The 20,980-nt window shown below is 35.7% G+C and overlaps 1 protein-coding gene across 1 annotated transcript in view; it reads right to left on the bottom strand.

Annotated features, from left to right (window-relative positions):
* The window catches only part of LOC148943746 (zinc finger MYM-type protein 1-like), a 32,288-nt gene extending 12,994 nt beyond the window's left edge, over window positions 1–19,294 (bottom strand). The window contains exon 1 of the mRNA XM_089101225.1: window positions 19,193–19,294. Within this exon, the coding sequence (XP_088957351.1) occupies window positions 19,193–19,294 (102 nt within the window). The remainder of the gene's footprint in view (window positions 1–19,192) is intronic.
* Window positions 19,295–20,980: the final 1,686 nt, after the last annotated feature.

Here is a 20,980-nt window from a genome sequence, read left to right as displayed (position 1 = left end):
TGTGTTTCTGCTATTGTTAGCAAATAGTATAGATATGTTTCTGAACTTTTAATACAGTTTTAAATCATTCTGTAGTTCTACATGGTAACAATTGTAACAATACCACTAACAATTTTGATATTTCTGTGCAATAATGTGGAATTTGGTAACAAGTTAACTTAACTTTATAGAAGTTTAAACGAAATAACTTCAAATTTTTTATAGAAACTCCATTAGTTTAAATGAAAAGTAGTAAATGCAATTTAATTTTGATTTTGTAATTCAGCCTTTTTTATAGAAACTGCAGTTTTACGAGCTCTTTTCGTACCATAGTCAATTCTATCGCATATGCTGAATACAATTACAAACCGGTTTTTCTCAGATCTTAGAGATCAAAATTCTTGAGTGGGGTTGGAGATATTGAACAAGTATCTAAATTAAAATAATTCGAAAGAAGGTAAATGTGTTTCTGCTATTGTTAGCAAATAGTATAGATGTGTTTCTGAACTTTTAATACAGTTTTAAATCATTCTGTAGTTCTACATGGTAACAATTGTAACAATACCACTAACAATTTTGATATTTCTGTGCAATAATGTGGGATTTGGTAACATGTTAACTTAACTTTATAGAAGTTTAAACGAAATAATTTCAAATTTTTTATAGAAACTGCATTAGTTTAAATGAAAAGTAGTAAATGGAATTTAATTTTGATTTTGTAATTCAGCCTTTTTTATAGAAACTACAGTTTTACGAGCTCTTTTCGTACCATAGTCAATTCTATCGCATATGCTGAATGCAATTACAAACCGGTTTTTCTCAGATCTTACAGATCAAAATTCTTGAGTGGGGTTGGAGATATTGAACAAGTACCTAAATTAAAATAATTTGAAAGAAGGTAAATGTGTTTCTCCTATTGTTAGCAAATAGTATAGATGTGCTTCTGAACTTTTAATACAGTTTTAAATCATTCTGTGCTTTTAAATGGTAACAATTGGAACAATACCACTAACAATTGTTATTTAGGATCTAGTTCTATCCATCTACCAGATTATTCAATTTGAATTGTTTTTTTTTTTAAATACGTCCAAAATAAATTATATTGCATATGATGAATGCAATAAAAAAATAGCCTGTGCTTTTCTAACCTACGATTTTGATATTTCTGTGCAATAATGTGGAATTTGGTAACATGTTAACTTAACTTTATATAAGTTTAAACGAAATAATTTCAATTTTTTTATAGAAACTGCATTAGTTTAAATGAAAAGTAGTAGATGCAATTTAATTTTGATTTTTTAATTCAGCCTTTTTTATAGAAACTGCAGTTTTACGAGTTCTTTTCGTACCATAGTCAATTCTGTCGCATATGCTGAATGCAATTACAAACCAGTTTTTCTCAGATCTTACAGATCAAAATTCTTGAGTGGGGATTGGAGATATTGAACAAGTACCTGAATTAAAATAATTCGAAAGAAGGTAAATGTGTTTCTGCTATTGTTAGCAAATAGTATAGATGTGTTTCTGGACTTTTAATACAGTTTTAAATCATTCTGTAGTTCTACATGGTAACAATTGTAACAATACCACTAACAATTGTTAGTTAAGATCTAGTTCTATCCATCTACCAGATTATTCAATTTGAATTGTTTTTTTTTTTTTTTTATATCAGGAGCCTAGAATGGATGATCATCAATACATAGCACATGATGGGTATTATTAAGTATGGCGATGGCGTAATCATTTCTATCGTATACTAAGAAGAAAACTACGTGAAGGCGAGATAGAGACGTTAGCACCTGGATGGAAGAACAAGGAAAAATAATAGTCTTTTTTTGTGCACTAATATACTTTAAATAAAGCTGATTTACTTGTTTGAATGAAGTCCTATTCCTACAAGTTAAGTTAGATTGAAAATCAAGAATTTATGCGCAGTTTTAACTAGCTAAGGCTATATTTGTTAAAGATGGGGCCATTTTCTTTTATTTTGAAAATCATTCATTTTTTATAGAAAACTTCAATAGTTTCACGGGAATCATCTTTTAGCATATTTTTAAACAATTTCTCTGATTATAATGTATATCTTCAGTCAGAAAAGCGTAGTTTTGGTTCAAAAATGAACCATTTCCATAAAAATAGCTCTTAATAGAACTTTTTAAGTGTGAACTCCTATTTTTCAGACTAAATTATAGAAAATACAGTCAAAACACACTTTTCTGTTTTAGATGTGTACATTTTCACCTTTTCTGATTCAATTGTGTATCTTCAGTCAGAAAAGCATAGTTTTGGTTCAAAAATGAACCATTTCCATAAAAATAGCTCTTAATAGAACTTTTTTAAGTGTGAACTCCTATTTTTCAGACGAAAATTTAACTAAACCCCCGTGTAACTGTATCCCCTTTAACTGAACTCTCGTGCAACTCAACCCTCCATGCAATCCATCTCCATCAAAACACTTTTCAGCCATTTCTTGTTAATTTTTTTTTATTTCTAAGTTATTTTAAATTGTCAATACTCCCCAAAACATCACTTGTGCATTATACAGTACACTATCATCCCATCTTCCTCAATTCGCAAATCCCCCCTCGTATAACTGAACCCTCCATGTAACTGAATCGCTGTATAACTGAAACCCTGTACAACTGAACCACCGTGCTACTGAACTCTCGTGCTACTGAACCCTCGTGCAACTCAACCCAATTTAACTAAACCCCCGTGTAACTGTATCCCCTTTAACTGAACTCTCGTGCAACTCAACCCTCCATGCAACCCATCCCCCTCAAAACACTTTTCAGCCATTTCTTTTTAAATTGACAATACTTTTCAAACGTTACTTATGTATTATACAGACCACATCGGCGAGGTAAAGCTAGGTCAAGTCACAATGTCGTTCTATCGTTACTTTTCAATTAAGCTATTGAATACCTTCTACCAATGTCTCTTGTAGGCGTCAAATCTATTAAGTATCTGAGCATATTCTTTGTATTGTTGATGCAAGCATCCCATTCTTTAATTACCCGTGAGGCATTCTCGTGCTACTGAACCCTCATGCAACTCGACCTCATTTAACTAAACCTCCGTGCAACTGAGCCCCCCATGTAACTAAAATCAAAGTGAACTTTGAAAGATCAAGAGAATGTAACTGTGACAAGCTAAACCACGACAAAGCACTACTCTCGTGGAACTCAATTCCCATTTAACTCAACCCCCGTGCAACTGCCTCCCCCTTGTAACTGAACTCCTGTATAACCGAAACCCCCGTGCAACTGTATCCCAATTAACTGAACCCTCGTGCAACTCAACCCTCCATGCAACCCATCCCCCTCAAAACACTTTTCAGCCATTTCTTTTTAAATTGACAATATTTTTCAAACGTTACTTATGTATTATACAGACCACATCGGCGAGGTAAAGCTAGGTCAAGTCACAATGTCATTCTATCGTTACTTTTCAATTAAGCTATTGAATACCTTCTACCAATGTCTCTTGTAGGCGTCAAATCTATTAAGTATCTGAGCATATTCTTTGTATTGTTGATGCAACCATCCCATTCTTTAATTACCCGTGAGGCATTCTTAACCATCGCAATACCTTTACGCAAATACCTTTTCGCAAAAAATTCGCAAATCTCATAAACTAAAGAAGTAATTACCCTTTTCAAAAACATTAGTCCTTCTATTAATGAACCCATGAAACGAAACCAGTCTGATAGCATCACACAATCTCGCTCTTAGTTCCAAAAATGGAATGCATGTAGCGTTCGTAGTAATAGGTTTAAAAACCTATTAGCCAAGTTTAAAAAAAAACCCTACTAATCAACTTACAGATGAATGATCACGGATTTAACCTAAAAAAAAACTTGTATATCATGAAATAGAAATTCAGTTAATTGTGTCAGAAAAACTTGAACCAAAACAGATTATACCCAACCTGTTTGGTACGGGGGCGTTGTAGAATTCAAAAGATACACCCTACTAATGCCTCGCAATAACAGCCGATTTAACTTTAAAAAGTAGAATTTTGTCACGAAGCAGCAATTTTTATTTATACTAAAACTGTCAATTCAAATGTATTTTAGCTCTTTTTCATTCCCTTTTTGTGCCATACCCAGTTTCTAGGCTGAGAATATAATAAGAGGTATAAATAATGGTGAGCGGCCGTCTAGCTAAAATGGCTGGGCCTTAGGAAAGCATTTAATGCTCTTTCATTCTCTTAAGCTTTTCCAAAACTCTTTGTCATAAATTTAGTCTGATAAATCAGGCTGTAGTCCCTGTAGTCATCTCTGAAGTCCTACCCTGCCCCCCCCCCTCCTTAAATGACACCTCTATATCCATAATTGTTTGTTATATGCTCGGTTATATGATTTTCCCCACAAAATTTGCGATTTCCAACAGTCATTAACAAGGAAAAAAAACCTAGCCAATCACTGGGCTTATGTATTTAGATATAGTTAGAATTGCCACTATTTTGAGAAAATAACCTTTTATAAATTATCACCGAGTCACTAGAAAGCATGAAAAATACTAATAACTGCTAATTTATTCGTATTTAAACAACAATTTGTCACTTTAAGAAAAAAAAGTCATTTCAAATATTTATTTATATAATTTATCGTGTTAAAGTTTATTTATTTTTATCTGAACCTGGAGGTGTCCCAGTTTGGAGAAAAATAGGACTTACTTCAACGCCCAGCAATTTCTAGCCTAGAATAGACAACACTCATAAACTTACTAAATCAGAGTGGTAATTTATTTAGATTTAAACCGGAAGTTGCCACTGTTCTAGTAAAAATATCTCCAGACATATTGTCCTCCAATATTAGAATAGAACAAAAACTGCGCTGAAATCAGCTAAATCACAACGTTGAACCACTACAGGAGAATCAATATAAATCTAGTATATAACTACAGGAGAATCTAGTATAATATTATCTCTGGCTACGTATGTCCAAAATACTACTTTAGGCTAACTATAAAAGGCAAATAAATGATAAATCTCCTGTGCGAGTCTAGTAACATTGTTTGCCATTTTCGAATTATTTTAAGCTTCTAAGAGTCATAATGTTCACCTAATCATTTTTATTTTCATTAAGAAAAAATCATCTTAAACATCGAAAAAATCAAAGATGGAGGGATATAATCAAAAATCTGTTGCGGAGGAGGATAATTGTGTTTAAATAGTTTAGGCTATAAGAATAGCATTTGCTTGAGCTTAAAGTCGAAAAAGAGTTATCCAAGACTATAGTCAGCCAATCCCAACTAGGCAAGACAGTAGAGTGGGGTCATGAGGTCGTCACCCCACCACGTGGTTTATGGTTTTCTCAGTGAGAATGAAAAAACAGTATTTTTCTCACTTGAAAAACCAAGAATTTTGTCACATTTATGGATGCTTTCATGGATGGATATGTGTGTTGTTCGATTTATTTGATGTTTTTCTCGGATGTCAACATCAAATTATGGATATTTTATGGTTTTTGTCAGTGGGAATTTGAAAAACAGGAACTATGTCACATATATGTCTGTTTTCATGGATGGTTATGTGTGTTGTTCGATTTATTTGATGTTTTTCTCGGATGTCAACATCAAATTATGGATATTTTATGGTTTTTGTCAGTGAGAATTTGAAAAACAGGAACTATGTCACATATATGTCTGTTTTCATGGATGGTTATGTGTGTTGTTCGATTTATTTGATGTTTTTCATGTCTGTTTTATGTATGATCCAGAAATAGTATTTAATGTTTTTGTTCAATTCAAATTTTATGACATTCCCGGAAACAGTTAGATCACGTGTTTCCTTTTCAGCCAATCAGCGAGTCGGTTACATCCTCCTTCTCAGCCAATCAGAGGGCTGGTTACATATTCACGACGGTGGGACTATAAAGAATGGGTTTTTTGCTATAGTTTTATTAGTCTGTGAATATAATTCAAAGGAATGAGAAGAAGAACTGTTCTGACTTTACTCATTTGGATATATATTTGTGTTGATTGGCGATGAGTGGAATGTTTACCCTATTAGAAGTTGATAGTGGAGTTGATGATAATAGTACAAGAGTACCAAACATTGCGGTGGAAATTACGAAAGGATCAAGGCTTTGTCTGGAATGGGATGCAGTATATGCAAGATATGTAATATCCTTGAGCAAATTTAAAATTGAGGATCAATTATGTTTCGCCGCTAAAGTTGATATAGCACATGTGAATAGACTTCAATGTGCTTTAAGTGCATTGGTGAAACATATTGAGGATAATAAACAGTATCGTTAATTGTACATGCTATATATTGTTGATGTTGTTGTTCTAATTATTCAATAAAATTGTTTTGAAATCGAAAATGTTCCCTTTCTTTTCTGGTTAGGGCTAACGAATCAGGGTCAGTCTAGAGTCAGCAGTCGAAGTGTAGGGATTGAAAAATGAATAAATTTGAGAAAGAGAGAATAAGATCAAATCTAGTGTTTATAGAAAAACATTTGATTTTGGATGATGATTTTCTCGAGTTATCTCTTAAACGCAGGATATTCTCTTGTCAGGGAACACTTGACAATATAATGAGGAGTGATTCTCCCCCATTGGACTATTGTATGAAACTTTCAAAATGTGATTCAAATGCTTATAGTCAATTTTTTGATATATTAATCGGAACAAGACAGAATCATATTGTGGATATACTTTTGAAAACAGTGCCAATGGATTCAATGTAGATGGCTCCCCCCCACCATTCGAAAGAGGTAACGTCACAGAGCTACTCCTCTCTCCCCCATGTCCCTCTCACTGAATTTATCGAACGAAGAGGATCAGTTTCGATTTAGCTGTGAGTGAGTTCACATCGGAAACCAAAAAATGTTCTATATATGTCCATTGTGCATGTATACTCTTGGCAGTTGGAATCAATGTGAGAATTGTACAATTATTGATGACTATAGTGAAAAGTGTAAATTATGTAATCCTTGTAAATTACATAGAGGCTATGCAGAACAAATTAAAGGATGTAATTCATGTCTTGAGGAGGTGTGTGACTCTCATCCTAGAGGGCACCTGTGCTCCAATTGTCACTATGATAAAATGTGATCAGTGGGAGAATACTTACCCCGCTATGATTGGAAAGAATCCCAAACGTGATTTCAGTTTATTTCTACGAGATTGGTATCGTCGCGGATTTAAATTATTCCGGGAAGAGGAAGCTGGTCTACGATTCAACTGTTGGGATAACTAGACAATCTGGTTTCTACGTCATCGCTGTGATGACACCACCTACTATGACTATAAACCAAGTGATTTTTATTTGGCAGTTACCGAATGTGATTCACCACTTGAAAACACTGTTTGTAATATTGCTTCAAATAGACAGATTGAAACTCTTGAATTTCATAATATGAATGCAAATAGTATAATTGACTATACAAAGAGATATGACAAGAGTGAAGTTACATTGTACTGTAGAAAATGTGACCCTGACTTTGCAGTCAATCAAGATCTATATACAGTGAATCCAAATGATTTATCGGCATTAGTGGTTCGTGATAGTTGCCTATACATAGAAGATTAAGAAATATAAAGTGTAGATTGAAAGACATTGTTGTATATATATACATTTTATTAATAAACAAATTCACATACATTTTTTAAGCACTTTACTCTTAGGGCACTGAAATCAATACTATATAGGTCGGAGAGGATATTTTCCACTAGAAAGTCATTGAGACGTGGATTGTCAATATAAATATGGAGAAACTGCTTGTAAGTATAGTCACGACATCGGAACACAAAATATAGTAGCGCATAGAAGCCACAGCTTTTAGTCGTTAGATCCTGTACCCTATTCAGATTTTGAATAATAGTTTTCCAAGTGCTCTCAATATAGTTGCTGATGTGGGGTGCGTAGAATGTATAGGGTAGACCAAGAGGATCAAAAAATTCAATCGTCTTCATTGTTTGAAAGATGCACAGCCAATGACCCGTCAGCACAGTCGACGGACTGCTATTAACAATAATCAAGATATTGTTGACACTTTGAATTTTTCCAAGAAAGTCCGAGGGCAGACAATAGGATTTGTACTAGGACATGTAGGGGTCCATATTAAATACATTGATTATTTGACTGGTGTTCATGGCGCTAAGTCTAGTAGAACACTGCCTTCGGGAGTGATTTCCCAATAGGCTTCATATTGATTTAGTGAGATTAGGGCAATACTCTCAGCCAATGGGTCGGTAAATGTACAATCTAAACGCACACTCCCCGTACGTACTATACTCATATCCTGTTTGCCCGACAAATCCAGTACAATGAGACCATGTGTTTTAGCAAACATATCTTCGGTTATACCATTTTCAAATAGTTGAGAGTCGTGATCTAGGGTTTGCATGGTCAACTCGTACAATGTTCTATAGGATTTATCAAAAGATAGATTGTAGAGTGGGATGCCGTTTACTTTGCACACAAGAGATGAAAGTCCAAACATCTCGAATTTATGTGGGCATTCAGTCGATGATCCTATTGCACTGGCACTTTTTACAAATGCCAACGCAAGTTTTGATGGGATTTCACCATTGATAAAGGTTGAATCGGTGAAGGTGCGCGAGCCCATTGCAATATGACGCTGAGTGGTGATTGTATGAGGAACAAGTAGTTTAATATTGTTACAATTGGCTCTCAGTTTTTCCATGGCTAAAGCAACAGAACTCATAACCTGTTGTTTGCGTACATGAAGTATTGCCGAGGTGAGGGAGAGACTTATATCGGGATTGGCAGCAAGTTCTTTTCTCAATATGAAATTGGATGATGCAAGCGTTAATTTTATATCCACTTTAATAGTGGGCGGCAGCCATTGGGGTATATTAAATATTTCATGATATATTTTTTCAACTAGATGTAATTCAATAGTTGTAGCATTTTTGAGTACATGTGTACTTTCAGTATTAGTAATATATTTATATCCATTGGAGCTGCATCTCAATTCCTTGTATGACTTGGGTGTCATCAGCATGAATTGCATATAGCTTGTATAATTTGAGAGATTGTTGCTTGTGCTCACCAGCGTGCCATTGATGTAGACACTGATTTGACGAAATAAATTATGTAATATACAATTTTCATAGGATAGTCCATCGGCCCGAATCGGCATTGAATTATCGGATTTCCGGACTTTCATTAGCAAATCTATAAATTTTGAAGACATGTCCATAAAGTAGTCTTCATTGGACTAAATTTGAAAGTGGATATTATCGGAGAGGGGTTGTTGTGGATAAAATTTTTCATAGTATCCATGCTTTACACTCAAATCAACATTTTCAGCATTGAATAGATTCAATGAGGCGGTGATTGAGGGTTGAGAATCCTTTTGCGGTAGGTAGGACATCTTAGGAGAAGAAATTTAGTTTCGATCTGACAATTTTCTTCCTGGGGCTTCTGGTTACACTACGTGTCGGCTTTTTCTTCTTTTCTTTGACAAAAGGGATGTCTTACGTTTCCGTCCTGAGTAGAGACTGATGAGTGATGCGTTGTTTCTTGACCTTTTTAAACCTTTACCATTCTGTTTTAATCTCTCGCCAAGGGTTCGCGCACTGGACCTAAGATTTTCCAAAGCACTTTTTTTTAAAATCCTTGCCAGAGCCCCAATCGTATAGTGTAGAGGATGCAAAATCTGTCACAGCCGGTACAAGATATTTTCTAGCCAGTGGTAGCGAAGAGCAAAACAGCTTAGCACACCAGCTGCCAAGACCATAGCCAGACATTGACGAGCAACCCTCATAATAGTCCATTCCATTGCCCTGTTGTCTTGGGCCAAGAGTATTAACATAGCAGTCAATATCAGGACAAGTGAATACCACTTTTCTATTAGACATCTTGCAGTTGAAAGATGGGTCGAAAATGACATGTAATCACAGCCAAACCTTTTGAAATTGCTATTGGATCACCCAATTCAGTTCTTAGTGTTAACTGACAGAGTTCCAAATAGGAAATGTTTACTGTGATATACTGAAGAGGCTTTATATTGTAGTGATGAATATGTTCCTGAGTGGTTTTTCGTTCGAGAACTCGTAGGAGGGGGATATTTGAATTACCGCCTCGAGATGTTTCCACAACTAAAGCGTAGAGAAATATACAAGTGTACGTGGAGAAGAAAGGCGGGTAGTCAGCAAAAATGAAATTAGTGTTTCCCGCATTTTTGCAGTTGATTATATTGAGCTTAAAACCAATAACATCCTTTAGATTATCGGTGAGAATAACCTGTTCACTGGCACTGGGTGAACTAAGGTAGATCTTGCTCTCATCCTTTGAAGAGTTGAAATGAAAAGCTCATTTTTTACGAGCGGAATTTATTTTATAGATAGTATGACATAAATAATTCATGCAATTGAGTTCCTCATATTGCAATTCAATGTATGGATAATCCATCAAATTGATCTTTTGAATTTGATATTGATCACCTGAGGGTGGTGGCGGCCACTAATATGGTCTGATTTTAAATTAATATTTACTATCATTTCTCAGGATGTCCTAGTTATTTTTGAGAATAAAGTAGACAAGATATACTTCATACATTCCGTCAAAATTGAAGTTGGGGGAGAGTTTTGTCCAAAAATAACTTGTTCTATTCAATTCATTGTAGAGAGGATCAGAAACATTGGACATGAAAGTCACATAGAAATCACTGGGCATTGTTAATATCTTCAGCACTGACCCAAGAATCAAAATCCGAGTTGTATCCTAGCCAGCTAACAAGCAACTGTTTCTTACCATGGCGTGTACGACTCTTTAATATCTTTTCAATTTGATAAATTTCACTAGTGTTTCTAACTTTTTGCAGTTCATATTCATAAAAACCGCCGAGAATCTCATCATCTTTGGTGTCTCGCAGTCGATAAGTTATGGGTATGGTGTCTAGGATTTTGGACACATTAAAAAGTTCGGTGCTCCATAAATAATTCCCTTTTTCAAAAATATTGGTGGTTCTATTAATTCGAACAGTATCACCAACATTAAATTTCTTCTTTTTTCTCTTTTTCACCCTTGGAGTATTGCTTTAGAAAAGTATCAAATGTATTTTCACTATAATGAACATCCGATGGTGTAGAGTTGGACAGAGATCGATGGGGACGATGGTTGTATATCTGCATGATTTTATCTAAATCATGAATAAAAGACGATGTATTTTTCAAAGTGTAATATCTTGAAATTAATAGTCGAATCGTTCTTATCAATCGTTCGGCCAATGCAGCCTTTATAGGGCTGTGACTATGATAAAGTGTTGTATTATATTTAAAAAGAACCTTTTGAACATGGGGATTAACAAATTCACTGCCGCGATCAGATTGAATTTTTCTATACGAATCCTGTTCTAGAATACTTTCAATGGCCCGAGCAACTTCAACACCTCTCTTTGACCGCAGTGGAATGGCATAGGCATAGCGACTAAAGATACTGATTGCCACTAGAATATATTTGTAGGACACATTGTGACGCCGTTGAACCGTATCTAGATTTAAAAGATCCATTTGCATTACATTCAGAGGAGAAAATGCTTTAGTTTGACGATATTGTTTAATGAGATGCATGTAATTTCGATGCAGTGTGTACCTCGGTTCATTTTCTAGATAATATTTTGAATTTTTTACTGTGGTGATGTCAGACACAGCTCTAAAAAGCTTTTTGGGGGAATTTAAACTTCCCACTTTACCAATATTTTTATTGACACTTTTCAGAAATTCATCTATTTCGAGAGTAAACATGTACTGTAATGTCCACTCCCCTTTTGCACACTGGCGGGCGAATCAATTCGTCTTCGCTTTTGACTAGCAGCCACAGGTGTTGTAAAATCATTGCTGCTGCTGATAGTATCTTCAAATATTGAATCTTCTTCTTTTTTAAATGGTGTTGTTGTTGGAGGGCTATATTCTCTTAGTTTCTTTAGAATTTGCTTATTGCCAATAAGACTTTTGGGAAAGTTTGATACACACAGAAAGGTGTATAGATTATCGTCAAAGGATAAGAGTCCTTTACGATTCGTCACCATATCACAAATTAAATCAACTAGATTATAACTTTTTCCCTGAATTATAATTCGTTTCCCTGCGCTCTCGACTTGAACTTAATCACCGCCAGTTTCCAACATGAGATAAGATAATACTCTTTTACTCTGTTCTCGATAGGTGAGTGGCAATAGGTTTCCAATTTTCAATACAATCGAATTCAATTCCTTCTCCTTTGATTGCAGTGCTGCAGAATCTTGAGGAGATTTTTCCTGTTTAGAGGGACTTGCGACGAGTCTCTCACGATATGGTTTATGTTTTTCCACACGTCGCAATACATCTTGAAGTAAAAGCATTTTTTTGTCATCGGAAATATTCTCGTCGTTAATGAATGGGCTTAGATGGTCCTCAAAATGTTCGATGGGCGAGAGGACAAGTTCAAATGGTGTCAATTTATAGGGTTTGACCGTTCTCTCTCACTAGAGAAAACTGTTTACAAGTCCTGCAATTATCGGAGTAAAAGTGTGAAAAAGCTACCGCCTGCTTGAAGGAGCCGTTTTCTTTTAATATTTTTCCCCTTTTTTTTTAAAGACCAGGCGCGGTCAGTTGCAACAGTTTTGGTTTTCTGTTTTCTAAAACCATATTGCAGTTTAAAAATTCCCTCAGTTAAATTTAAAAAAATTTAAGATATTTTATTAATTAAATCATTGTCAACACCGTGTTTGAGTATAGCCTTCCTAAGCAAGGGTTTTGAAGTGCTTAAACCGGAAAACAGATGCCTTTGTTCGTGTAGTTTCTTCAGTGTCATAATGGTGACTAATAGTCTTTTCTACTGTTCACTGGTAGATATACTGTAATTTTTTTGTTGAAAATGTCGGTGACTACACATAGATCCTCAGGCATGCTCTTATTAAGATCAAACAAATTTTACCCATAGGGCTTGCTTGTCGCTTGAGTGTACGCTTACAACAGAATTTTAGGGGCGCGGGGTTATATCTGCTTATTGAGAGTTATGAGTGAGATATAATCACGAACGACTCGATAGATAATATAGACAGTGCAATTCAAAGCAAGGGTTCGCATACATTTGCTCTGATGAAACAGATTGTGTAGAACCAGAGTAACGGAAATGTGTTCATGATGGGAGCAAATAGTGAACAGTTGTAGCATTTCCTGTGAGAACTCTTCAATGGATTCAGCCAAATCATCGATAATCAACCACGAGTTCGATTCAATACTATTGAAAACATCAAGTCCTCGTATGAATTGTATTGGTATGGTTGTGGCAATAGCTTTTATTTTATCATAGGACTCCTGCCAAATACTATAGCAATAGTAGATTTTTTTCGGCTTCTTCAAAAACATTTTATCGCAATTTTGAATTATTTTAGTTAAAAGTGTTGTTTTCCCCGACATTGAGGGACCACACAGAAACGATCTGAAGGGTGTTTTAAATTGATACATGCTGTTGACAACAGTCGGACTACAACTAACTGTAAATCATATGTGCTCAATGAATAAGTAGCAATAATTTTCTCCCCATGGATCTATCTATTCAAGAACAACAAAAAAAAACAATATTTCATGGCAGCATTTATTTCGGCACTGCATGAAAACAAATATTTGCAGTCAACATGAACAATAATAAAAATAACACTTGTTCAACATGACAAAATTTCATGGTGGTCAACATGTAAACTCTATTTGTTCAACATGAACACAGGGCAATGATAACACTATATAAATATGCACTTTTTGTTTTTAAACACTTTTCTGTACAACACTTTATGTACAATAAAAACACTTTTTGTCCATCATCAACAACACTTTTCTGTACAACACTTTTTGCCAACTTAAACACTTTTCAATACAACACTTTTTGTACAACAGAAAATACACACTCAGGGAACAATAGCACAGTTGAACATGATTATGGTGAATTTAAAGGTGTGTGGGTCCCCCCTCCCCCCGGGGGCTGCGGGGCCGAAGGCCGGCCGGCCGGGGGCGGGGATCCCCCCCCCCCCTGGTTGGCCGCGGGAAGGGACCCCCCCCCCGGAGCCGCGGTGGAAAAAGAATAGTTGTCGTCACTGCTACAGGTTAGTGGATGGGTTAGTGGTGATGGTTAGTGCTTGGGCTAGATGAGGTTGAGTTAAGGTAGTGAAAGGTTGAGTGGTTAGTCAGATTAGGTTAATTTATCCAGACCAAGTTGATTGCGATAGTCTATGCATTCAACTCGATCCGAAATACGGTAGTGACCGTGGGGTAGGACAGTCACACCATTCTCGAGCACATAGACTTTGTCAGATATACACGACATTGCATTCTTCTCCACTCTCACAGTATAATTTTTATACTGTAGAGAGCGAATTGCAAGCACTTGTGTTCTCGGCACTACGCTACTTTCTAAACAGTCTCTGTACACACTCATGTTGAAATTGCTCTTTGCAAAATGTTTAGGCACCCCTTTACATGCATTCTTTTCATCCCCACTATGAGTTTCAACACAATAAACTTTGGGGCGCGGGAACACCCCCCTGGATATCAAATCACTCCCCGTCTCTGATTTTAATTTTAATAGTTGGTTGGGGGCTTGACGTTTCACCAACCCCCTTTTCTAAATCACCCAATAAATCTTCAGTCCCATTTACCTTTAACAGCAGAGAATCTGTATCCCCATAGTAAACTTGAACCTCCCCCTCCCGTGGCCATTGCACCTTGCACACATTGTAAAAGAACAACAACGTGAGCTTTTTGGAAATTTCTAGTACTGAACTGCCTCCTGTGATATTCTTGTTCAGTACCACATTTCGCTTTCGCCTGTGTAGAAGAACCATGCCGGCCTCTATGCTCGTGAACGATGTAAAATTGGGGTCGGCAATAATTCGTGCACACTCTAGAGGGTCAGTCACAACATCGCATCGAGATCTATTACGAACGCTTCCACACATTTTGCCAAACGCTGAATTTAGAATGAGCTTGTACATTTCCTTCTCCAGCTTTGACTTTGCCCGAGAGCGTTTATCGACAAAGGTGACGATAAACGATTTCAAGTAGGGTCGCTGATTGAACTGCAGGATCCTGTGTATTTTAGTGATCTTGAAGCCGTTGCTCACCCTCCAGTGCAAAAGCACATGGTGAACAACGATATTCTCTTTAGGGTCCAAATCATCAATCAGTTTCTGTTTAGAGGGAGTCCAATGCATCCCCATATCCTCAACCAATGAACGATTGTATGGGCTCAGCGAGCCCCTGCTCATCGGCCGAGTGATACAGGGAAAAACATCTAACTGTTTCCGGGAATGTCATAACATTTGGCTTGAACAACAACATCAAATACTATTTCTGGATCATCCATAAAACAGACATGAAAAACATCAAATAAATCGAACAACACACATAACCATCCATGAAAACAGACATATATGTGACATAGTTCCTGTTTTTCAAATTCTCACTGACAAAAACCATGGCGCATCCCCCCGGCGCTTCCCTAACCTTGCCCCCACAGCACTCCCCGGACCCATCGGCGCATGTCGGGCTCCGCGGCGCCCAGCCGTTTACCTAATGCCCCCAAAAACCGTATTGTTAGGCGGCATAAGTCGTTTCGCCTACTCCCCGTACAGGTTGTCTATGACTCCAAATGAGCCTAGATTATTTTTAATCTCGTGTATGCTCTGTTTACAAGCGTATTCTCTGGGAAACAGTACAATTAAATTCGAGAACCGTTAATTCTTATTCAGGAATGTCTCTCCATGCAAAATCATGGCAAGTTGATCTAGACAATCGTTACGCAAATTAGAATTAGGCCTATGTGTAAGAGATTGCAATGCTATAATCTCTGTCCAACACAAATTGAGTGGGGGAAAAACATCTTTTTAAAATCTATGAAATTTTAATTTTAAAGTGTTGAAAAAAAGCGAAAAGCTAAAAGATGGAGGAAATTGGTAGAAAATAATAATCTTTTGAAAAAACCGTGGTCTTTACTTGATAGCCTCCTCATAGAAAATTGTGTTTAAATAAAACGGCAGTTTATAACGCAAAGGCAGTTTTCTATGAGGAAATAATGTCAGGGATATAGTATCCCTTTTCGGCTTCACTACGAGCCGATTCAGCAGACTGCTGAATGTATGTGATAACAGCGACCTGATTTGAAAGGGGGGGGGGGCAATCTCCTTTAAAATAACGGACATAATTTTAATGTGATTAAAAAAATTTTTTAATTAAATGCCACTTAAAAATATAATATTAAAGTAAAAATAGCATTTTTTTAGAAAAAGGTTTTCAAACAGTAAACTAGAAAATTAGCTAAAAATATTATTATGAGATAGCGGCGAAGAGATAGCAAAGATTAGAAAAGAGTAGTTTCTTTGCAAAAAATTATATTTAGATATGTAATATGGGGTTAATATCTCACAGAGATAAGTTTATATTGGGATTGAAAAGGACTAAAAATTGGAAGAAATAGAAAGGTAGGAAAAAAATGCTTACATTTGCATATCCCGGCTGCACTTGGGCATCCAAAGGACCAGGTAGTGCATGCTGGAGGACCACTTCCTGACCTTCATAAGTGGGGCAGCTCTTGAATGCCCAGGCACCGTATGATGAAAGTTGGAAGGACCAGTTGCACTACTTTCTTTTACAGATGATTGCACTTGTTTTGGAGGCTTCGACCAGCTACCATATTGTCGGACAGTAGCTATCGCAGGGCCCACATTATTAACCCTCGCTTTATTGGAAGAAGGGGGCACGCATTCTTCACAATTTGCCTTAAAAAGAAGAGAAAAAATTAGTATCTAAATAATTTGCCCCTTTTTTACAGAAAGAAAGTTAGTATCATCATCCATATAATTTTGTCTAGAAAAGGCATTTATCACTAAGAAAGCACAATGTAAAAAATTTTGTGAAATATACTAATTGCATCCTTTTTTGAATCTGAGAATTACGGCTCACTGAGCCCTTCAAAAGCCTGCCTATATAAATCGGCCTAATTTCTTATTTTTAGGCGTTTCTGTTCTTTTCTGCTTTTAATCTGCATTGTGCACACCTTGTTTGATGCATTTAAAGTATTAACGGTATTTTTTATCTTTCCATATCATTTTACGATAGCTGGTATTTATCACACACCCAGAAAAAACAGCCCACGGAAAATAACCCCCACGGAAAATATCCCTGAGAAAAGGCATGGGAAAATACCCCCTCCCTCCACCGAAAGATATGGTAAAAATGCTATTCAATTTACGCATAATAAAGCAATGTATCTTTTTCTTAAACTCACCCCCCTTACTTTTCACGCGAAGAAACAGTTTGTTTTCACCTTACAATGGAGGTGTTAGAATTGAGGCATGGCCCCCTCCCCCTTTCGCCAATGTCCTAAATATATTGTTAGATCTTAATTTGAAAATAACGAGATTTCACCGGTTCTCCAAAAAGAGGTTGTATATGCATGCGCTTAATAAATTGCAATTGTCTGCATGAAAGCGTTTTAATTTGACAGGAGAAAAACATCCGATTTTGATCTGAGAAACCTTTTACAGGAAGTGATTTAAAAAAGGGGTGACATCTAATTTTACCCTAGCGTAGAGCAGTATGTCAAAACCAGGTTTGGTTAATAACAACAGTGAAGGAAGTCAATGGTTACTGTTAGCTAGTATATAGACACTTAAAATTGCATAAATTTAACGAAAGGAAATTATTTCTTTTTGCTAGAATTAATGTCGTAAACAGAGGGGGAAGGAAGGATGGGGTTTACGTAACGAAAAAAGAGCGTATTTTACACTTTTTATCGAGTATAAACATCATATAGGGACGTTTGTATAGGGGGGGGTTTACCCGAATAGAGTAGAGGGTGACCACGGAAAACAATTTTATTTTGAAAATAAAAAATGAAAACAGAACTTACATTGCTAATTGTGGCTGCCAAGGCTTCAAGTTCATCAATAATTTCATACGTTCTATCCATTGTGTCACAATACTTTCTGATAATTTAATCACATTGCATGCCCATTATATACGAAATCTCAATGGCGAATTGTTATGTAACGGGGAAATCATATGTAACCAGCCCTCTGATTGGCTGAGAAGGAGGATGTATCCGACTCGCTGATTGGCTGAGAAGGAAACACGTGATCGAACTGTTTCCGTGAAAGTAATAACATTTGGATTGAACAACAACATCAAATACTATTTCTGGATCATCCATTAAACAGACATTAAAAACATCAAATAAATCGACCAACAAACATAACGATCCATGAAAACAGACATAAATGTGAGAAAGTTCCTGTTTTTCAAATTCTCACTGACAAAAACCATAAAATATCCATAATTTGATGTTGACATCCGAGAAAAACATCAAATAAATCGAACAACACACATATCTCTCCATGAAAACAACCATAAATGTGACAAAATTCATGGTTTTTCAAGTGAGAAAATTCCTGTTTTTTCATTCTCACTGAGAAAACCATAAACCACGTGGTGGGGTCACGAGCTCATGAGCCCTCTCTACTGAAGACTCGTCTAAAACAACCGACGTTATGTCCAAGATTAGTTTTAAATAGTCTATGTTTAGCAAGCTTCATTTTAATCAAATATTTTATCCTTAAAGATTTGACAGTTTTCTTAAAGTTCGGGTTTTACCCCATAAACTTCATCAGGTTTGTCAGAGGTCTTGTCATAATCATGTATTAATGGTCATTTACCTGTTTCTTATGAATAAGCTATTAATAATAATAATATACTAAATATTATAATATATTATTAATACAATATATGTAATATTTTATAATATTAATTATATCATTAATAAGTTTTTGATAATGCTAGACTGATGCTCCAAAACCACTAAAAGGTTCAGAAGCCCGCTAAAGGACTCATAATCACCATAAGGAATAACTTGGTTGGACTCGCCAGTGCGTTTATTACCCAATTTTGAGACCCCCCTCCCCCTAATGGGACCATACGCTAGACTTCAACAAATTAAAAATAATTGTCCCTAATTAATTACTTGCCCAGTTTCTAGTACCGAGAGTTACAGTAAATCACTTGTCTTTTATTTTACTCGGCATTTATTTTTTATTTTTAATTGAAATCTTTTTGTCATTTACTTTTCTCTGTCACGACGTAACTTCGCTAGCGTTTGCTATTTTGTTTAATAATAGATCTTATTTTAGAAGTATTTTATTTCATTCTAAAAGTAATTTATATTCATTTATATGTATAATTGATGTAGTCTTCTATAATACATGGTCACTCTTGTAAACTAATAACCCCTTGAAATCTCTTGACCTTGAGGTATCACTTGCTACTTTATATTTTTGATACTGCTTATTATCCATCACATGCATTGCTCGATGAGTTTTAATAAGAGTTAGAATACGTGGCGTAAGAATAAATATAATATGAACGGATCCTTTGGGTCCAGTCAAAATTGAATTTTCAAATTTTGACCATAATTACGAAAATAGGGTTTAACATTAGATTTCAGTTTAAGAAAATGTCTAAAAAGAGAAGGAAATAAACAGAAAATTAGAAAAGTGACAGCAAAAAAAGTAAAAAAAAAATATTCTTAAACATGCTCAAGCAAAAGAAATGATTTGTTTTTGCTCAGAACGTATAGAGACTTGTAAGAGTTTACATTCTCCGCTGCTAAGAATATAATTTATAAGATGAGCTTCAGTTACCTCAAGGAGATTAGTCGGATTGCTAATAAGCTCGAGTTATTGAGGTTCAGCAATTTATACCAGTATAATTTTGTTTTGTTACTAAGTTTCAAAATTTATTTTTCAGATAAGTGGTGTTATTACTCACCAATCCCGACTCATGAACAAGCTGAGGAGCAAGAAAAGAAAGTCCTCTAAAGAAAGTAAGTTTTCTTGCGTAGCTTTAATGTAGCAAGGACAGTGAAAATCCTATTGCTTAATTGGATACTACCTTAACATATATATCTTCAAACATCAGCAAAAATCGTCAATTTAATAATTAATGAAAAAATCCTCCAGATGCAGTTCAGCAGTTTACGGTAGTAGAGGCTGCTAAATTCAAAAACATAAATATGAATAAATTTATAAATAAAAATAAATTTACAAATATGAGGGAAAATTAACCAAAAATAAGCTAAAAGAAGTGGTATCAAATGCCTTAAGAAGGTGTAACTTCCATTTGAAGATGTAGTTGTCTTCAGGAATCAACCGAATGTTTTTAAATTTTCGGACGAAAGGCGTTGTCAAATTTAAATAATTAGTTTTAATTAATTTCACGGTTAAACCTGTCAGCACTGACAAAAATATGATACTTTAGCTTCAACTTTATATTTTTAATCTGAATCAAGCTTATATTGGTGTTTCAAAAAAGTAAAATAAAATGGACAGTTCGACTCTCAAATTACTCCTGCGAGATTGTACACTGTCTTGGCCCATTTAGCAAAACTTTGTACGATAACGGGAAACCAGTGAACTGTAAGGATTAGGCATTTAGTCTCCATTTTTTTTTTTTTTTTAGCAACTAATCTCTTGGAACCCTAATGTGAAAAAATGCAAATGAAGGGTATAATGCGCTGAGGGTGTACCTTAAAGGCCACAAGTTGAAACTCGAATAAAATTGACAACACTTTCGCCCTAAAGAAAACCTATAAGGCTTCGAGGTCGTGCGAAAGTCTACGCGAAAGTATGGTCGTACCAAGGCCGTACCCAGGGCGGGGGGGTAGGGGGTTTGAACCCCCCCCCCCCGAAATGTTCGTTTGACTCGTAAAAACGTAACAAAAATGGATTTAAACAAATTTTGTATGCATTTTCTTAGGCTTTTTTTGTGTACCCCCCCCCCCCCCGAAAAAAATCCTGGGTACGGCCTTGGATAGGACTGCCCTAAAAACTTCATAATTTTGAAAACAAAAACTTATAAAACCTGGGTTGTCAGGTATGAAACGAGTAGAAGTGACCCTAAAGCTCGTGTCACCCACCCCTGCTGCCACCTACAACTTTTTTTAACATCATATATTGGCACGAGAACCACGTGGTTTATGGTTTTTTGTCAAT

The sequence above is a fragment of the Artemia sp. Qi Xiang Cuo genome, chromosome 15 (assembly GCF_049724085.1).
Source record: "Artemia sp. Qi Xiang Cuo chromosome 15, ASM4972408v1, whole genome shotgun sequence".
NCBI lineage: Eukaryota > Metazoa > Arthropoda > Branchiopoda > Anostraca > Artemiidae > Artemia > Artemia sp. Qi Xiang Cuo.
The sequence above is the reverse complement of the archived record's forward strand: the minus strand, read 5'-3'. Positions and strand labels throughout refer to the sequence as shown.